This window comes from Patella vulgata, chromosome 6 (assembly GCF_932274485.2).
Source record: "Patella vulgata chromosome 6, xgPatVulg1.2, whole genome shotgun sequence".
NCBI lineage: Eukaryota > Metazoa > Mollusca > Gastropoda > Patellidae > Patella > Patella vulgata.
The window spans coordinates 27,584,790-27,604,238 of NC_065884.2; the positions used below are offsets into that span (position 1 = coordinate 27,584,790).

General features: G+C 36.0%; 1 protein-coding gene across 1 annotated transcript; it reads right to left on the reverse strand.

The window, feature by feature from the left end:
- Nucleotides 1–1,023: 1,023 nt before the first annotated feature.
- On the reverse strand, nucleotides 1,024–12,266 carry LOC126823700 (uncharacterized). The gene is made up of 13 exons (XM_050552655.2): nucleotides 12,142–12,266; nucleotides 11,365–11,538; nucleotides 10,539–10,581; nucleotides 9,484–10,401; nucleotides 8,761–8,958; nucleotides 8,194–8,373; nucleotides 7,860–7,898; nucleotides 7,475–7,666; nucleotides 5,715–5,918; nucleotides 4,790–4,954; nucleotides 3,822–4,207; nucleotides 1,682–1,855; nucleotides 1,024–1,161 (listed from the first exon to the last, which is right to left on the reverse strand). The coding sequence occupies exons 1-13, from the start codon at nucleotides 12,250–12,252 to the stop codon at nucleotides 1,135–1,137; spliced, it is 2,811 nt and encodes a 936-aa protein (XP_050408612.2). The 5' UTR covers nucleotides 12,253–12,266; the 3' UTR covers nucleotides 1,024–1,134.
- Nucleotides 12,267–19,449: the final 7,183 nt, after the last annotated feature.

Here is a 19,449-nt window from a genome sequence, read left to right on the forward strand (position 1 = left end):
CGGTAGTCATAGATTACATATTGAATGTGGTAGATTATATAGCATTGCTAGATCAGAAAGAGTTTGTGATTTATGTAACAATGAAGAGCAAGGGGACGAATTTCATTATATATTTAACTGTACCTTCTTTAATTTTGAACGACAGAAGTTTTTACCTGCAGATAAATGTAAAATTAAAAATACAATGGATTTCTCTGAATTAATGAATAGTATAGACAAGTTTGTTCTTATTGGTTTAGCTAAATTTTGTTAAATTGTTATGTCTGTCTTCAAAGAATAAGGTAAATTACCTTCCCACTTAATATATGTTTTTTCATGCATTATACTAATTGTTGAATTTTGTTAAATTATTGTACTATCATGCCTCATGTGAGGCCTTTAGTGAAATAAAATATTTCATGTTTCATGTTTCAAATGTTTCAAATATTTGCCCATTGACTTCAATGTTAAATGGCTGTAACATCACAGGCTTTAGCTATTTGCTCAACATTCCGTTGGTTCCAATCTTTATAGGCACAATGGGGACCACATTTGGCAATATCCTCATCATAAATTTGTATGGGGTTGACCATTTAGATTTTTTTGCTACGCGGATTTGATGTTGACAGGGGTGAAAATCTCACTTCCGACACAATGATTGCTCTGCAGAAAGACACTTTACACCCCTTATCCTTCCGCTGTAATATCATCAGTATTACCCAAAACTACTATGAAATTGCAAATTTGATCCCTTTTCTCCAATTCTAGACCAAAAAGTCAACCCAAAAATACAGGAAGAGGGGAGAAAAAAAATTAAGGGAAAAATTGTCTATTTTTAACTCGCACTACGAAATAAGGGGAAATAATTACTAGTCTTAGTCCGGAAGGAGGAATTCGACTGCTAATTCTCTTTTCATTGACTGGAACAATTTTTGAACTTTCTGCTGATATATTCTTTATAGACTCAATGCTTGATGTTTGTATTTCATACAAAAACAACAGTCATAACGCAAAGATAGATTATAGGATTTTATTTTTTAATTTGCATTAGTTAACAGAAAATAAAACAAGCAATTCCACAGGGGAAAAAGTTAGAATTTCTTTTGTTCAAAAAGGTTCTGTATCAACCGGATATAAATTTCACTAAATTCAGATTCATGGTAAGCAGGTAAACACTTGTAGCTGAAAATATATTCATTACAAAAAATAACTATAATTTCCAAATATGGAAAAATAACTTTTATAAATAGTAAACCAACTAAGTGCATTCGCATAAAAGGGAAATTACTTTAAATTTACAAAGATAAATTTGTCAAGTGAAAAATAGAATACCCCCGCATGTTGAAAGGCGAGAACGGCTATTGCGTAAACAAAAATTATTGTGGCTTCTATTGTAATATTATAATGGGATACTAATTATGTCAATTCTTTGATTTCCATGCCTAAAGATCGATCATTTTGATCCAGGAACATCGAGGGCAACATGTTATATAAACACATTTCAACCTTTATTTCAACTCAAATAATAAAAAAGCTTACTGGCCTTCTGTTGAACCTTGTCTTTTAAGGGTAAAATAGTATTTTTTGAAAATTTCTAAGGACATTTTGACAGTATAACATAATATTGTGCTAAACGTTAAAACAATATAAAAGCATAATCTAAATTCTTTGGTCATTTAAAGTAAATTTGTAATAAACGTACATCATCTACATCACCGATAAGATTAGAATCACCCGGTATAGCAAAACGTCCAAGTAACAGAGCTGTTTGTCGTTTAGAAATATCACCAATTCGGGGCGCTTCTACGGATTCCCCGTCCACTTCTAATCGAACTTTTATACCATCATATCTCAGTAACAGATCAACCCATCCACCCTTAAATGGAAAATTAATTTATGTATTATGGTGTTATGATATTATTCAAATGTGTGGACTGGCATTAAATATACATTCCCCCGAGTTTATATTTTAGCAAATGACATTTGTTATTTAGAGAAAAATAAAATATCAGCCTGAAAGTGAATAATATCCTCATAATAATAAAATAAAGAAATTCAACTCTGTTAACTAGCCCAGTGTCATTACAGAAATGTATATCATATGTGATATTAAACATGCATTATCCAAAAGCTAAATCTGCCTATTTTAGATCTTTCTTCAGGCTTGAAATGTTATCTAAATTATTAATTAGACATTAATTAACGTATCCAGATCATAATCAACTCTCGATGTTATCGCTAGCCTGCAATATTTACTGGATTGGGATCCGATTTGCTGCTCAACTTTCATTCATGATTTAATCATGAAATGTATAATCCAGACTATGTTTATTATCGTACCGATTGTAGTAATGATGATCGAGGCTAGGCCGAAAATTCAATCGCTAAATTGTCGGTTCAGAGTGGATAAATTTGACTGAAATTTTCAGCAAATTCCCTCTACGTTATCTAGTTTTTAACTGTTTGAGTGAGAACTGACAGCTCTTTATCTAATCTCCCATAATGTATTTTAAATAGTTTTATTGCAGAGTGCCAGATATGCCCTCACTGATACCAAGTGATTGATAGTCAAGAAAGAAAATCTAGAATCGCTTTCCAGAATGTCTTACGGGTCCAGATTTGATTGCACGGACGACCGACATGCTCTGTTGAGATTTGACAATAACCGCTATTTTGATTCCAAAAAATTCACACCACCTGACGATTTCACAGAATCATGCTTCTTTATTCAGAATTGAAAATCTTTAGGAAGCAAACAAAATGAAATCTGAAAAGAATCTAGACTTGGATTCACAGATTCATTGTAGTTTGGACATATTGTCCAATCGATGGCTACATATATGTAGCAATCGCCAAAGAAATGTATCATTGTTTACTATTGGAAAATCGTTTCTAAAAACACACAACAAAATTGTGTCACCCACGAAGCTCTAAACATCTATTTACACCACTTTCAATGTTATTAACCCCGTTTACCTGGCACGGTACGGTTAATTTTTTTGTAGTGTAAAGCTGCATTTCCTTTAGTACGGATCCGGTCCGGTCCGGCTCCGGTCCGGAAGTAGACATAGCACACGGCAGGTTGTGTATCCTTATATGCGGTTATTCAAGCGAAAGGGCCCTCTTTTCAACATGGCACCGGCATTGTCAAGGTTCGTAAAAGAAGAAAAAACATTGATAATATTGGCTGCAGCATACGGTTACGCATGCGTTTCCGTACCGAACGCTACATGGTCCGTTTCGAAAAACCGTACCGGATGCCGCATACAGAACCATATCCGCACCCGCACATAAGGAAACACTCTTACTAAAATTCTATGTGTTTTTTTCCGTATCTGCAACCGGACCGGAGTCGGACCGGATCCGTACTAAAGGAAATGCAGCTTAAACGGGTCAAACATAAGCGTGCCGCACTGAGTACCGTGCCAATCTGGCCCACTGAGCACGGTTTCAGTACGGATAACTGCGCATGCGCGAAACAAACCTTGACCTATTTTCCCGCAAACTTTGACAGTTCTGTTATCAGTTCTGTCAAAATGGCTGCTCAAACTAAATCGACCATCAACATTATTTTCATCTGGGTAATTTGTATAGGGACTGAAATTAACTATTCTGTGAAGAGTTCCACATTTGGCGTGCTTTGCATAGTTCTGAGACCGGTTATTTTAGAGTAATGTAAACGGGTCAATTTCTTGAAATTTATCGCGGCCTGGTACTGTGACCAGAACGGTACGCTTATCGCGGTCAAGTGTAAACGGGGCTATTGTTATGGTTTCGAGTAAAATGGGAATGGGGATGTTACCAAAGCTCTATTTTCTACAGTAATTACACAATGTACTTACTTTATAAGGTAAACGGAGTTCTTGTAATTTATTATTGTCTGTTGTGTCCACCATACCGATGATTTCATCAGTGACACCCGTCTGAATACCTAAATAAACACCGGGTCCTCGACCATCTTCACACAGAGACAAACAATTAGCAATAATAGTATATCTCTTTCCATTATCTGCTGAAGACGCTAAACGGAATCGCAATCTTATTTCAACAGCTTGTCTAAAGGGGAAGTCTGCGAAATGCCACATGACCATTCTGTTGTCAGTATCAAAACTTATATAACCATCGGGGCCTGCGTTTACATGGTTTGCCGTATTCAGAGCTTGCAGTCTTGAAGGCGATCGATCCAGTAAGTCATTATTGAATGGAAAATCAGCTGTCGCCTGACACCCTGCAACAGTAGATACAAACGAATAGGTTTCATAAAATAAAAGCAGAAATCCTTTTTAATAAAAAAAAAGTCGTCATTTGAAAATCGTAAATTTGAATAATTGCTCATTGCAGCTTATGTATCCTCTTGTGTATTGTCCCTGGAACCTGGTATATTTACCTTTTCCAGACCATCCGATACCTTTTGTTAATTAGCTTAATAAAGGTGAGGAAGGTGTTACATTTCATTTTCACGTAACTGACTGTTTTGCTTTTATCTTTATATCCTGGAACTGCATGAATGGTTTATGTCGTCGTAATGGGCTTTCCCAGCACTTTGACATTTTTTAAGCTGTGTTCTTCTAGATTTACATAAAAAATGATTTTGTAATTGATTACATCACAATAAAACACAAACACAAATAGACAAGAGAATAATTGAAACTCAGGTCAAAGTCTGATATGTTGTTTTTATTATAGTGTTCTTTATATATTAAGAATTAAAGAATTCTTAGCTAGTGCATTTCTGCAATCTGTTACGGGGTTCTAAGCCGTCTCCCACACCACTTCTTCCTAAATTGAAAACGATCAAGTCGATTCTTACCCGTAACTGTGGGAGCTATGATAATGGGTGTAGATGTACAAGAACAGGAAGCTGGGTTGAACCAACTAACACCAGGACACGTCAGCTGTATCCAGTTACCAGTATCTTGTAGCTGTTCAAAGACAGTATTATCGCCAACAATACCTTTCTGGTATGTACACGGATCTATTGAAAAATATAGACAGATCGATCACTAGAAAGTAAAATTGACCAATCTCACCGAAATTAGAATAAAAATTGAATAGAATGGAACCTTCTTAAAGACAAAAGGTTGGACAGTTTAATTTCGAAAATAATAGAATGACATTATCGATATATGTTACTCAAGTTGTCATAATTGTTGCTCTTTATATATCTACAATGGCTATGTTAATGTTAGACGAATCTGTCTTCATTATCGTATGTATTATCAGATTGGTCAGCAACGGATGTAATGTCCTGTGGGAGTCCAGTAGAATGAACTTGATCTAAAAGTAAGATATAGTAAACCCGACACGTTATCTTACTATAAACGAATACTTTAATTTTTGGTTGATATGACAATAGTTAAGACACCCTCTAGAGAGAGGGGGGAATTCTCTGTTGTGTTAGCTGTTTCTTTTAAAACATGTTTTAATCATTATTTGTTTACAACACTGGGGACTCGTCCGTTTAGTATTCTGTTGTTTACATTATTGGGGATTCGACGGTTGTAATAATATTTAGTATTTTAAACGAGCAATGTTATGGCAATTGCTAAAACAGCCTCTAGATAGAGAGGGGGGAAAGACTCTTTGTCGGGTTATCTGTTTGTTTTAAAACACGTTTTAATTGTTTACTTTATTGGGGATTCGACGGTTGCCAGCTTTAGTATTCAGTTTTCAGTTTGAGATATTTTTATTAAAATCGGTGAAAAAAAAAGGAAAGTTATTTTGGAAAATCTCACTTCTCCATTGTGGTGTTGTATCAACATCAGTTACACACTTATCAGTGCAGCTATTGTCTGCATCGTGAACACATGAATCAGTTATAAATTCAAACCCAGCGTTACAGCAGCTAGGTATACTCTTCTCTTGAACACATTGGTAGAAACTTCTACAGCTACCCGTCATATAGTGCTGAGATCCATCACCAAGCGTTTTACATCTGTCTGAAAATATGAATTATCAACATCTACATGTATTTTGAAATATAAACAATAATTTTTAGGGTTTTATAATTTGGTAACTGTACATATAGATCTTAAAGCGGCATTGCTGCTTGGAAACATAACTGATTACAGTGTGTGTGTGTGTGGGGGGGGGGGTATTCAACAAACGTTCTGGGAGCAAAGATGTACGGTGCTTAAAAATGAGATAGAGAAGTATCACAATCCATAATACTAAAACAATTTGACCCCCGACACCCCTTCCCCCGACCTCCATGTACATACCTCCTTAATATGGGGTACACCTAAATTAGCCAAAATATCAGTTTTCTGTCATTTCACCGCTAACAAATTTGTTTAGACTGCCTTTCACCAGCTCACATATAGGTTTTCGTGGTCTGCGAGTCTGAATATGACATTGAAAATGATCCGCGACAATCCAATATGGCGAAATCCAATATGACGGCCAAAATAGCGCCTCAATTATGTATTTATTTGCTTTTCGACCAAACATAGTGTTGTAATATGTTGGCTATTATGTATTCGAGGGCGTAGAATTCGAATTTGTGGTGATTTCGAACAGAAAGGAAACCGCTAAGAACATATTTATCATATGGTGAAAAATTCATTGATCCAAATACGATTACATAATATCATTATTTTGGCAAAGTTAGGCTATTTCAGACTGAATTCAAATCACTCATCGTTAAATCTGATTTACAAATGAGATTGCTTAGGCATGCCTTCAAATTGGCCCCATAAACAAATGCTGGCAACTTTTTATGGTCATTTAATAAACGGAAAATGTCACTTTGTTTAGTTACTGATAAGGCTTCATCTCGAACATATCTAATTACTTCGATATACAGACGCTTTTGCTTGTCCGCCATATTACTTTTCAAAAGCTCATCAACATCTGCTTCCTTTGTGAAAGGGCCACCCATTGTTTTAATCAGTTTAATCAAATGATTGTTTCACCTTTTGTCACGGAATAAGTTTGCTATTTCCTTGACAACTAGACCCTGTTGATGCAAAAGCTTCTGTTTCTCCTTCCCGGTATCCATTACAGCAGGAATTACATACTTAGCGATATTACCATATCCTCGGAAGTTATCAGAAGATTGGGATTCGATCAAGTCCTGGGATTTGGCTTTCACTTGCACAGTGGATGCACATTTCAAATTCTTAGTGCCTCGTTGCTTGAGCGCATAGTTTATGAAATCCACTGCCCATTCCGAATCTAGATTGTGTGTTGGAGCACGCTTCGGGGTTCCAAATCTTTTTTTATTATTGATTTTGATACCCCTCCACAAGTTTTAACACCGTACTAAAGGACTCGACTATTAGCACACACCCCTAGTTCTAGGAAAAAGCATAACCTGCATCGTGCTATAACTAACTGATGCCATGGTTTGGATCTGGATTTCCGTAGCCAAAGGCTACTTGGATGATATCACGACATACATCAGTCACCAATCCAGTGGTTTAAATAAAATAAAATATATCCTGGACAAACTTCATACCATTGTTAATATTTCAGTTTTCAATCATTAACTTACCATTGTTACATTGAATCTGATTAGCTGGAGCACATGAATGTGTTGCCTGAGACCAGAAGAATCCTACTTGGCAATTCATTGTAAATGCTCGGAATCCTGTACCCTGTGGAGCACACTGAACAAACATGTTACAATCACCCGGGAAGGGGTTATAGCCATAGCCGTCAAATATAACGCACCCTTCACACAACTCTAAATATAAACAATAAAAATAATATTAGATGCCTTGATTTAGCAATTAGGATCACGTCCTGATAAAATTTATACAGCGCATATTATAGACACCTTACGAACTGATTGTTATGCGACGTTTACATAAACAGCCTGCGGAAGATAGACATTATTTTCCAGTAACAAGCGATATAGTTGGATTAAAATAACTTACCTTCATCTGTCATGCCCAATGCACCTATCTGCGGATTAGCTGCAAATATAATCAAATTATCAGGCCTTAACATAAAGTTTTCATGAACTAATAAAAAAAAAAGTTTTAATACACAAATAAGTATGGTTTAGCCTTTCGTCGACATATTTGAAAACGTACGATTTAGTGGCGTCGTGCATCCTCTAATAAAACTACATAACATATTAGATTATCAAAACGATAACATTTGCTAAGTCGTGTCAGAGAGTCGAAAATAAAAAACCGGTGTTCGATAAGCTTCCATTGCCTAGTTGAATGTGATATAATACAAAAACGTAAAACGTTTAATACTTACTAGTAATTATACAAGTATCGCTACATATATCAGTTGGGTCGGGTTGGCAGGTCATTCCAGTAAACTGTTCAGCTTGATCACAACACGATACGAGAGATCGACCATTCTTACATTTATAATAACTTGTACAACTTGATCCTACCGGGAAGGCAGAACCTGCTGGAGCTACTCTACAGGGATCTGTTTTAACAAGAACATATCAATTAATATTATTGAAATACTACAATTTATAATTAGGTTAAATTAAGTAGTACTAAAATTTCAATTGCTTGCTGCTTAGGGTAATGCAATTCAAATTAATATCAATCAAATGGATTGAGTAAAACGTATTTATGGCAAATTATTTCAAATTATGGCATCATTGAGGATATCAGTTAGTTATAAGATTATTTGATCGAAATTGTATTTTGCATGTGTACTATACTGCTCGGAAACGATGCCAATAAAAATTTTATCATTGAAATCCCCAAAAAATAATAAAAATAAAATAGTTACCGTACTGGTGGGAAACGGTGCCAATAAACATTATTATCATTGAAATTCAAATAAAGAAAATAAAATAGTTACCGTATAAGCACACTACATTATCAGCAAGTTTACAGGACTGCGAGTCGATATCCCAAAATTGACCTGCTGCACATTCCCTGGCAATCGACTGGCGGACACCGTTTACCATAATACATTCGATATACATATTGCATTTGTTAGGTGCCCGCATCATTACCGGGAGATTTGAAACACTAACACTGTTACACATAATTGGAGCTAGAAAAGAAAACAAATCTCAATACATTTGGTAGAAGCCTAATATGAGACCGATCTGATTTCAACTTTCATTTAAAGGGACATTCATAGATATCTTTACAGGTTGATTTAGTGTGAAAGTTTCTCAGAAACAGAGGGTCACGGTGGCTAAGTGGGTGAGACGCTGGCTCGCTAGCCTGGAGGTCGGGTGTTCGATCCCTACATTGACCGAGAAAGTTCATCCAGATTTTCCGGCATGGTTCCCCCGTGTCAGACCTGACAAAGACAGAGTAGGCGGTAGTGCCACTGTCCGGGCAAAATTTCTCTCATGGCACAATGCATGGCGTATGCCCGTCTTCATTAGCCCAGTTCGGAGCAGAACAGTAGGACGTTAAACCCCATTTCATTTCATTTTTCCCATTCCTAGTTGTAGAGCTTTGATACTTTTTCGGTAAAATTCTTTACGTAATTAAAATAATCACTTCGATAATTATGTGGAAAACGAATTAATTAAATAATTGTTTGGCGAATTACAGTGGATCTCACCTATTTCCTGAACTTGAGTAAGTTCGACGCTAACTTGAGGCGTGGTAGGCGAAGTCATCTTAGAAGTAGTTTGGGATGTTATTGGAGATGTTACGGGTGAGGTTGTTGGAGATGTTACTGGTGATGTAACGGGGGAGGTCGTTGGAGATGTTACTGGTGATGTAACAGGGGAGGTTGTTGGAGATATTTCTGGTGATGTAACAGGGGAAGTTGTTGGAGAAGTTACGGGTGATGTAACGGGTGAGGTTGTTGGAGATGTTACGGGTGATGTAACGGGGGAAGTTGTTGGAGATGTTACGGGCGATGTGACGAGGGAAGTTGTTGGAGATGTTACGGGTGATGTAACGGGGGAAGTTGTTGGAGAAGTTACGGGCGATGTGACGGGGGAAGTTGTTGGAGATGTTACGGGCGATGTAACGGGGGAGGTTGTTGGAGATGTTAAGGGCGATGTAACGGGGGAGGTTGTTGGAGATGTTACAGGTGATGTAACGGGGGAGGTTGTTGGAGAAGTTACGGGTGATGTAACAGGGGACGTTGTTCGAGAAGTTACGGGTGATGTAACGGGTGAGGTTGTTGGAGATGTGACAGGTGATGTAACGGGGGAAGTTGTTGGAGATGTGACAGGTGATGTAACGGGAGAGGTTGTTGGAGATGTTACGGGCGATGTAACGGGAGAGGTTGTTGGAGATGTTACAGGTGATGTAATGGGGGAGGTTGTTGGAGATGTTACGGGTGACGTAAAGGGGGAGGTTGTTGCGGATGCTATTGGTGATGTAACGGCCGATGTTGTTGGTGATGTAACCAGAGAGGTTGTTGGAGATGTTACGGGTGAGGTTACCGGAGATGTTATTGGTGATGTGACGGGGGAGGTTACATCACCGACCGGTGCAGATTCAAGAACGGCTGGCACGACTAATGCTGTAAAAAAATAGAAAACATTCAGGGTGTTTACACTATCTCTACCTATTGAACTTCATAAATATTTTAAAGCAAACTCCATTGGTTTTAAAAAAAATAATGTTATGCAAATTAGAACAATAACAAAACATACTTACTTGGATCATTTCCAATACTCATGAAACAGTTGGCCATCTTGAACTACAGAAAAAAGACATTATATAGCAGTGACACAAACCATAGCAAACAGATTCTAATCGAGGTTATTGTCGTTAATGACTGACGATATCATTGGATAATTATTGGGTTTAACGGCCTACTTTTCTGCACCATCCGTGTTAAAGAAGATGGGCATACGCCAGACAATGTACTATGAGTGAATACTGGCCGGGCCGCAATTGAATTTTAACTGTAAAGGGTTCTTTTCCTCGGTTTTTACGTCCAACTCAAACGACTAAACGCTGTTCCAATACGTTTCACACTAAGCCACCATGGTCACAAATTATGGCAATCTGATAATGTAATATTCGTATTTGTGTAAAGGAAAATGAAATGAAATGAAATGGGGTTTAACGTCCTACTGTTCTGCTCCGAACTGGGCTAATGAAGACGGACATACGCCATACAGTGTGCTATGAGGGAAATTTTGACCGGACAGCGGCACTACGGCCTACTCTTATATCGAATTCCAACTGCCAAGGGATCTTTTATGTGCACGCCAATGTGTACACGGGACCTTGGTTTTTCGTCCCATCCGAACGACCAGACAGCTGTCCTTGTCAGACCCTCCGTCCTGCAACACTGACAAGGGGGAACCACGCCGGAAAATCTAGATGAACTATCTCGGCCAATGGATGGATCGAACTGTGTAAAGGAAACCTCTCCCCTCTTATCTTACCCACGCGTTATGTCCTTATGTAATGTGTTGTACACCATCTTTATGAGCTTTCTATTTGAATGCGACCACAAAAAGTTAGAACTTACATTATCTAAATCTCCGATTAATCTTACATCACCAATCATAGCCGGGATTCCAAACACTAACGGAGGCTGGCGTCGAGTTATTTGGCCTGTTCGTGGAAACTCTGCCATGACCTCGTTAATTTGAAGTTTAACCTTTGAACCATCGTAAGTAAATCGAACGTCGACCCATTCAGTCTAGAAAATTTATAAATGAGACACTCTTGACTAAATCTAATCACAAGTTTTATTGCGGGGTTTGTTGTGTTTTATGTAAATAGAAATGTAAAAAAAAACAATTAGTTTTTAGATAATTTTATATCATAAACACACCACTTTTGCACCCCTATCCCTTCCAAAATATCGAAGTCAAAAAAATATATATTTTGTATTTTCTTATTTATTTGTCTTGTGATATCAACCACGTGGCTAAACCGTTTTTATTATTTTCATGTTCATATTTACAGCGACCCTGAACATACTGCACGCTGATCAAACTATTCAATTTATAAAATACAAGGTGATCAAACTATTCCATTGAAATGAAAAAGACAATATACATCATTGATCAATGGCATGATTTGACGTTTAACGTCCTACTTTTCTCTACTAACCGTGCTAATAAGGCCGGACAAATTTTGTGTGAATGCCAAGAAATACACGGGTTGAGCTCAGTTTTTCGTACTATTCGACCGACTAGATACTTGTCTTGCCGCTGAACGAAAACATCGCATTGGTTTTTTTTTTTTTGGTTTTTTTAAAAATTAACACTGAGTGATTTTACATAGAATGTATTCTTACTGAGAACGGAAGCGACACCAACTGCATATTGACATTATCCGTTGTATCTAACATTGCTACAATAGACTTTTGAGCGCCACTTCTGACACCGATGTAAATAGAGGGTCCCATTTCATCCAAACCAAAACAATTAGCTAATATAGTATAACTGGCACCGGTATCTGCTTCTGGTGGTAAACGGTATCTAAAACTTATATCCAATGTACTTCCAAACTGCATGTTCGCAAAATACCACATGACCATTCTAGACATGGAACTGAAACTAATATACCCGTTAGGGCCAGCATCCATATGTTCAATGTTGGTAGGCGTTATGGCTATGTTATGTCCAGAAATATCTTTTAGATCAGCGTTAAATAGGTATTCTACCACTGGTTGACAATCATTGCCTGGAACTATAATATAGACCTCTATAAACGGACTGATTATGTGATTATAAGTTTTAGAATTATATGAATTTTGATATATTACTTATGATTCGAGATGAATGCAGTTTATTGTCTATGTTAGATTAACTGCAAAAGTGCAAACTAAGAACCTTAATATTTTTTTTGTGGAAAGACAATAAAAGTATAGTTAAAACAAATGCTGGTTATTTCGATTAATGATGGGTCAATTGAATTTGGCGTAATATAGTTTACTCTTGGACAAAACACATCACTAGACTGAATTATCCCTTCACAAAACAAATAATTATATCACATTTAATCAAATAAACACTTTTTACCAAATCAACGAGGACTAGGTGTGTTAACCTATATCCGTTACCACATAAATACTCACCGGCAGCAGTCGTTGACCAGCACGAGACATCACAAGAGTCATCAACATCAGCTAAACATGTGGTACCATTAAAATAGAAATCATCAGCACAGCACCTTATCTCCGTCAAACCGCCAACACATTCAAAGTAAGCCCTACAACTGTTACTCATGGGGAATTTAGATCCAGAAGCAGCAGTTTTACATTGTTCTGTAAAGCACAAAAACTACAAGTAGATCCATCTAAAGATGCTGAATTTGGGTGACTTGCGTTTTATTACGCAATCGAAATTATACATTTTTATTTTGAGATGGCATTGCGTAAAGGTACACGATGCTTACGATGCTAGAAATGCTCTGTGCATATAAATGTTTACGATACACTATTTTTGATTTATGTTAAAACTGTCGCAGTAAAGGCAAAAATAGTGTTCTTATATATAACCACTATGGTTAAAGCTACACCTACGCAATACAATTTCCCCATATCTTATAATAATTAACTAGATATTAGAGAATATATTTTATTTTCCGCATCTTGGTTCCTTCTTATTAAACAATGTTTACTTACCAATTTGGCAGTTGACATCAGTAGCATGCCTACATGCCATGTCGGCCCAAAATAGCTTGTGCGGACAGGTCTTTTTGAACTTCATCATGGAACCGCCGATATTAGCGCAGTGAATATACATGCTACAGTCCTGCGGATACGACACAAATGCTTGGGTGGTTACACCAAGACACCATTCTGAAAAAAAATGTTAATGTGCCATGGTGGATGACCCTCGATTGAATTATCACAAGCAAGAACAACCCGGACGATTTACCCAATACTGCGAACTTGTGTATGCCAATAAGGTAATATGTGGTTGTTGTTTTTTTTTGTATCTATTGTGTTATAATGTGGTTATATTGGGAATTGCTTCAGTTGCTCGGCCTAATGATACTATAAATAGATATTCCAGTTTACACGATTTTTCTAATTCAGGGAATATGTATTCCATATGTGTTTTGAATCATAATTGCGGGTGGTATGAGGTATTTAGTAGTATTGGGTGGTATTGGGTAAATCGTCCTGCCGAGAAAGAACATTGTCCAAATTCGAGTTTATCTTCAAATGGAAGTAAATATATATACATGTAGTGTTTACTATCAAAATAATACACACGAACTAGTTTTCTAATCAATATTTCCCCGATACAAATTTGCATTAGCAGATATGTTTTAAGCAAGGTATACAAAAAAGTAATCTTTCAGTGACATTTATTGGTTGGGCGCAATACAAAAACACTTATGGTGAAAACAGTCATTCGGATGTACACATATAGCACGACGTTTCGACAAGCGCCCTCTTATCAAATTGTGTTAAACATTTCTTACAACTTTACCTGTAGTTGACTGTCGTATGAAGATTGGCCTGATACAGTAACATACAGTATCATCATATATATCACCAGCAGCACAGGTTACTGTTATCCACTGGTTTAATAAATTTAACGCTTCATATCTTGTATTGTCTCCAGGAATAACCCGACGAGTTGAACACATACCCGGAAAAGATAAAAAAAAAAATGTAAACATGAATTAGTGGAAACGAAAATTCGACTCAAATCGCAATTTCCAATATTTGTTTCGGATGTCAGTTTCTGTAATTCCCATACAAAGGCCGAAAACAATTATAATCAGTATTCGAACATCTTTATAACGGATGATATGCCAGTTTTATTAAATGGGCTAAACCTCTTTGATTTAGATCAAAATAAATCATTGAACTTTGCTTATCTGATGTCTTATTTTAATAGTGGTGGGACTAACTCTATGCCATTACATATGTTTTCCACAGATTAAGCACAAGTCGGAATTTTTTACTGAATTTGATTTATTTTTTTACTTTATCTATAGTGGTAATATATTCAGCCATGACAGATTTTCACCCCACAGAAAAAATCAACATAGAAAATCCAGTGAAATCGACAATTTTATTTTTGACCCAAATCGAAAAGTCAATTCAATTATTTCATATATTTGTATGGGGATCAGGTAGCTGGCGTGCGCAAACTATTTTATTCTCTGCTATAATCTTCAAGTAAGGACGGGGTTGGTTTACGTTAATATGCCAAAGTCACTTACTTGGGGTTCCAGAACCAGCTATGACACACTGATCGTTACACATAGTACCAACGTCTTGTGCACACGCATCTGTTGAAAACACCTGACCAGCTTCGCAACAACCCGCTATACTTCTACCCCCTTCACATTTATAATAACTTCTACAGTTACCAGAGATAGAATACCTACTATCATCAGCTAATGATTTACAGGGGTCTGAAACAATTATATTTGTATTATTTTATTGGCGAAAATCCGGTGGCTGTTGTATAACTATTTTAACAACAATATAATGCCTTTCTCTTTTAGAGGTAAGTTCACCAACTTTGTGTGAGTTGTTTTTCTAGGTTATGTTTTTGTTTGAAATATTTCTTGAAGTTTAAAACTTAAATTTACAAATTATCTTTTCAATCAAATCTGTAAAACATGACTAACTAACCAGGAAGTTATAAATATCCAAAATAATTAGATTACATCAGCTGTTTTAAAAATAGTAACAGTCAATGTCAATATGAACCAGCGTTCCTTTGTGTGTCTTTGGGATAATAAATAAATAGTATACCTACCATATTTGCACATGGCTTGTTGAGCAGGGACACAAGTTACAAGCATTGGATTCCAAAACTGTCCTGCGCGACAATGCATTGCATGAGCTGTAATTTCGGTTCCCGTAGCTGTACATTGGACGTACATAGTGCAGTCCCCAGGGTACGGGTTGTAGCCAACACCATCAAAGATAGCACATCCTGTACACATATCTAGATAGAAAACATTAAAGGTTGAATCATACGAACGATACACTGTTTGTTTACCTCCGCTTGCAAACAGACACGAAGTTAATTTTAATTCCTACGTGGGCAATTTAGTCGAAACACTATACTTTCATAATTTTGCGAAGTATTTAGGCCTATTAATCCTCCTTTTAATAAGATCGGAAATGTTTATCTAATCTTTGTGTGCAGGAAAGATGTAAAACGGGATTATAAGCATATTACAAAATTTGAATATGACGGCAATCCAGGGCAGAGATCTATTCTGAAAGTAAATAGTTCTCTGTGTGCAGAATGAGGTTGAATGTTAGTTTTTTTAAAATTCAAATGTGAATATTGGTGTTAGACTACTAATAATTTTTAAAATATTTAAATCTAATAAATTTGATGAATGAGCAATAAACAGCTCGTAGCAAAAGCAGAAGGTAACTCGTTTAATAGCCAGACCAATGAGTAGCTTTAATTTATTTCACGACCTTACCTGGTGTCGTAATAGCAACTGGATCCGGGTCTATAACTAGAAACGGAAAAAATATCAAATTTTACATAACAGGGGCTACTGTTTTAAATATGTGAATGGTTGTCTCAATAAATAACAAAAATACGGAGCAGAAACTAGTTCCTTGTGGAAGTGGTGAAGCCGATCAACCAATCGACATTCATTATTGAATCAAAAATGCCCTTTTGGACATGGTCTCCATATTAATACAATGAACAAACAAACTGAAGTCTTCTGTATTGGGTAAAACAATCTTTACGTCAGTCACCCAGGACACCAAACTGTAGTCATATTGTGTATGGTCGTTTTGTATTAATCAAATAGTTATGAGTGTAACATTTTAGTACCTTGGTTACCGTTTAAGAGTTTACAATTGTTGTCAATAGAATTTAGACGTGTGTGATATAATAACTGGCTACTTCAGCACACCAGAATTTAATAGCTCATCCTCGCAGAGGCAGGTTATTTTTTCGAAGTTAAGTTTAAATTTTCTTTTTCATTTTTATCCTAACACACATGCTATGTAAAACTTTAATTATCTATAGGTTATGGGTTGAATAGCCCAGGTCTGTTCTCCTATCCTTTTCATTTACGAATAAAATATTGTTTATAGAAAAAACATGGGAAATTTAGTCTTATGCATTTATTTGTCGTCTACACTTTTTAAAATTCATTGCTCCCAGCACCATAAGGCGCGGTTAAAAAATGAATAATCTGTACGTAGGTATGCATTTATAGCTCTGGGGTCATATGAGTTCATATGATTGAACTCCACGATTTGGCTGCTGTGAGGCATTAAATTATAGCTTAAAGCTAGTTGATTTAATTCTAAACACCGTATCTCTCAGTGCAACTGGATGATTATATTGCATATTGCCCCGAGTACTGTACAAGGCGCGGCCGAATGCTTCAAACCCTATAACTTTGTGGATTCCTGTAAAGTTGTTTAAGCGAGATAAAAAATAGAAGTTATTTGAACACTGATATTCGAGGAAGAATACTCTCAAACATGACGGTCTGGGTATAATACATAATACTTAGTTGCCATCACAGAAAAGAAAATGTTGGCTTCAGAATGACATAAATGTATGGCGCTGAAGACTCCCACTCCCTTATACTTCTAAAACTAGTATTCATCTCTGATTGTTTAATAATTCCAAAGTAAAAGCTGAAGCTATAAAACCTACCGTTATCAACACAGGGATCTGAACACATTCCCATTGTATCTATAACACAACTCATACCATCATACAACCTGTTCGTGGCACAGCATGATACTGTAGCTCTTCCTCCTATACATCTATAATAACTCTGGCAGTTACCATCTATTGGATAGGTTATACCGTCAAGAGCAGTTTTACATGGATCTTAAACGTAATATTGTAAATTTTTCAGCACCATCATAAGTTGTGTTAACAACATACCCCGAAAAAACAATCAATCACAATTTACCCCTAGTAGTCAAAGTAATACGTCCAATGGACTTATTCTGGAAAATAGTCAAGATCGAGAAGTGGAAACGATATGAATATAAATACAAATGTTAAACAATTACCATGTGGACAATCTACTTCATCAGCCGGCTTGCAACTATTAGATACTGAATCCCAGAATTCTCCAGGTAAACAGTTCTGTATGATACCTGTCATAATTCCACCAATGAGCGTACATTGAACAAACATCCTGGTACAATCTCCAGTAAATAACAGGAGTGTTCCGTCAACAGTTGTATCTGTCTAAATTATCTATATATTTCAACAAGGAAAGTAAAGGAGAAGGTAAAAAAAAAGGAACACATTGTTATTTTTATTTTCAAAATGCAAGGTTTGATTTGAGTTTATCCATAAATTAGATCAGAATTTCGTTTCGTTTTTTTTTTTTTTGTTTTTTTTTTTAAATGTTTGTGTTTTTTTGTTTACTTTATACACTAAATTCTACTTTCTTTATAGCAACTGTATTCTGTCGTAGATCGTAGTAGTGTTAATATAGAAAAAAATAATGGTTAAACATGCCTAAAGAAAGTACTATTGTTTAACTGTATACATGTTTCGCCTGAGCTTGTCGAAACATGTAGACAATTAAACAATAGTACTTTCTTTAGGCATTTTTAACCTTTATTTTTTGCTATATATATATGTATATATATATATATATATTCCCTTAATTCACCACAAAATGGAGCCCTGCATATTGGATCTGAACGGCATCTTTAAGGAAAATGATATTAATCATATTGAATTAGAACTGCAGCCACAGTGGTTCCGAAACGTTATTGTCGTCGTGGAACCGTCAGCCACTATTTTAATAAAGCTTGGAATCCTTACCTTTTTTTGAAAAATATTAAGAGCCACAAATTTGTACTTGATTAGTTTTTAAAAAAAAATAAATAAATAAAACGATTACCTAATGGGATGAATGGTTTGGCTTCTTAGACTCTGGTATCCTCTGATTTAATGTTGTATAATTGAATTGTTTTTCTTGAATTTTGTCTCACGGAAGCCCTGACTTGTTCCGCGTATTCCCGAGGTTCCGGGGTACACACTTTGGAAACCACTAGTTTAATGAAACTAACTACATCGACCACATAATTTTAAGTTTAATTGTTTAAATAAAAACTATATTTAAATTTGGAAATAATTATTAGAAAATATGTTTCTATCATGTGACATCTACAAATTTTTAAACACAACTTCCTGTAAACAATAAATATATAGGAGCAAACCCGTTGTAAAATATTGTTAAGCGAACATTTACTGACAATTACTCTCCTACCGACCTCCAAAGGAAAAAGAACGACTATGATGATAATACAAATCTTTAGAGATCACGCCTACAGATTGAGGTAACGATGTGCTAAATATAAATTTAAATAAAACAACACGCCGTGGCCTAAAGCATACTGTTCAAACTTACGTAAATAAAAATATTTAAGCAAATAAAGTGTGTCGTATAATCGGACAGAATATGGCGCTTTCATTACTATCATACAAAATGTCCATCAATATCCCAATATAACATTTCGGAACCTTGGTAAATTGTATTAATCAAGCTGTTTAAATTCCCACATAACAATTGATATTTTATTTTTTCCTTGCCCATGTTCGTACGTTCGTAGTTTCACAATGGTGCTTAAGCCCGTCGGAATAATCGTGTCTGTCGTCTATCATTT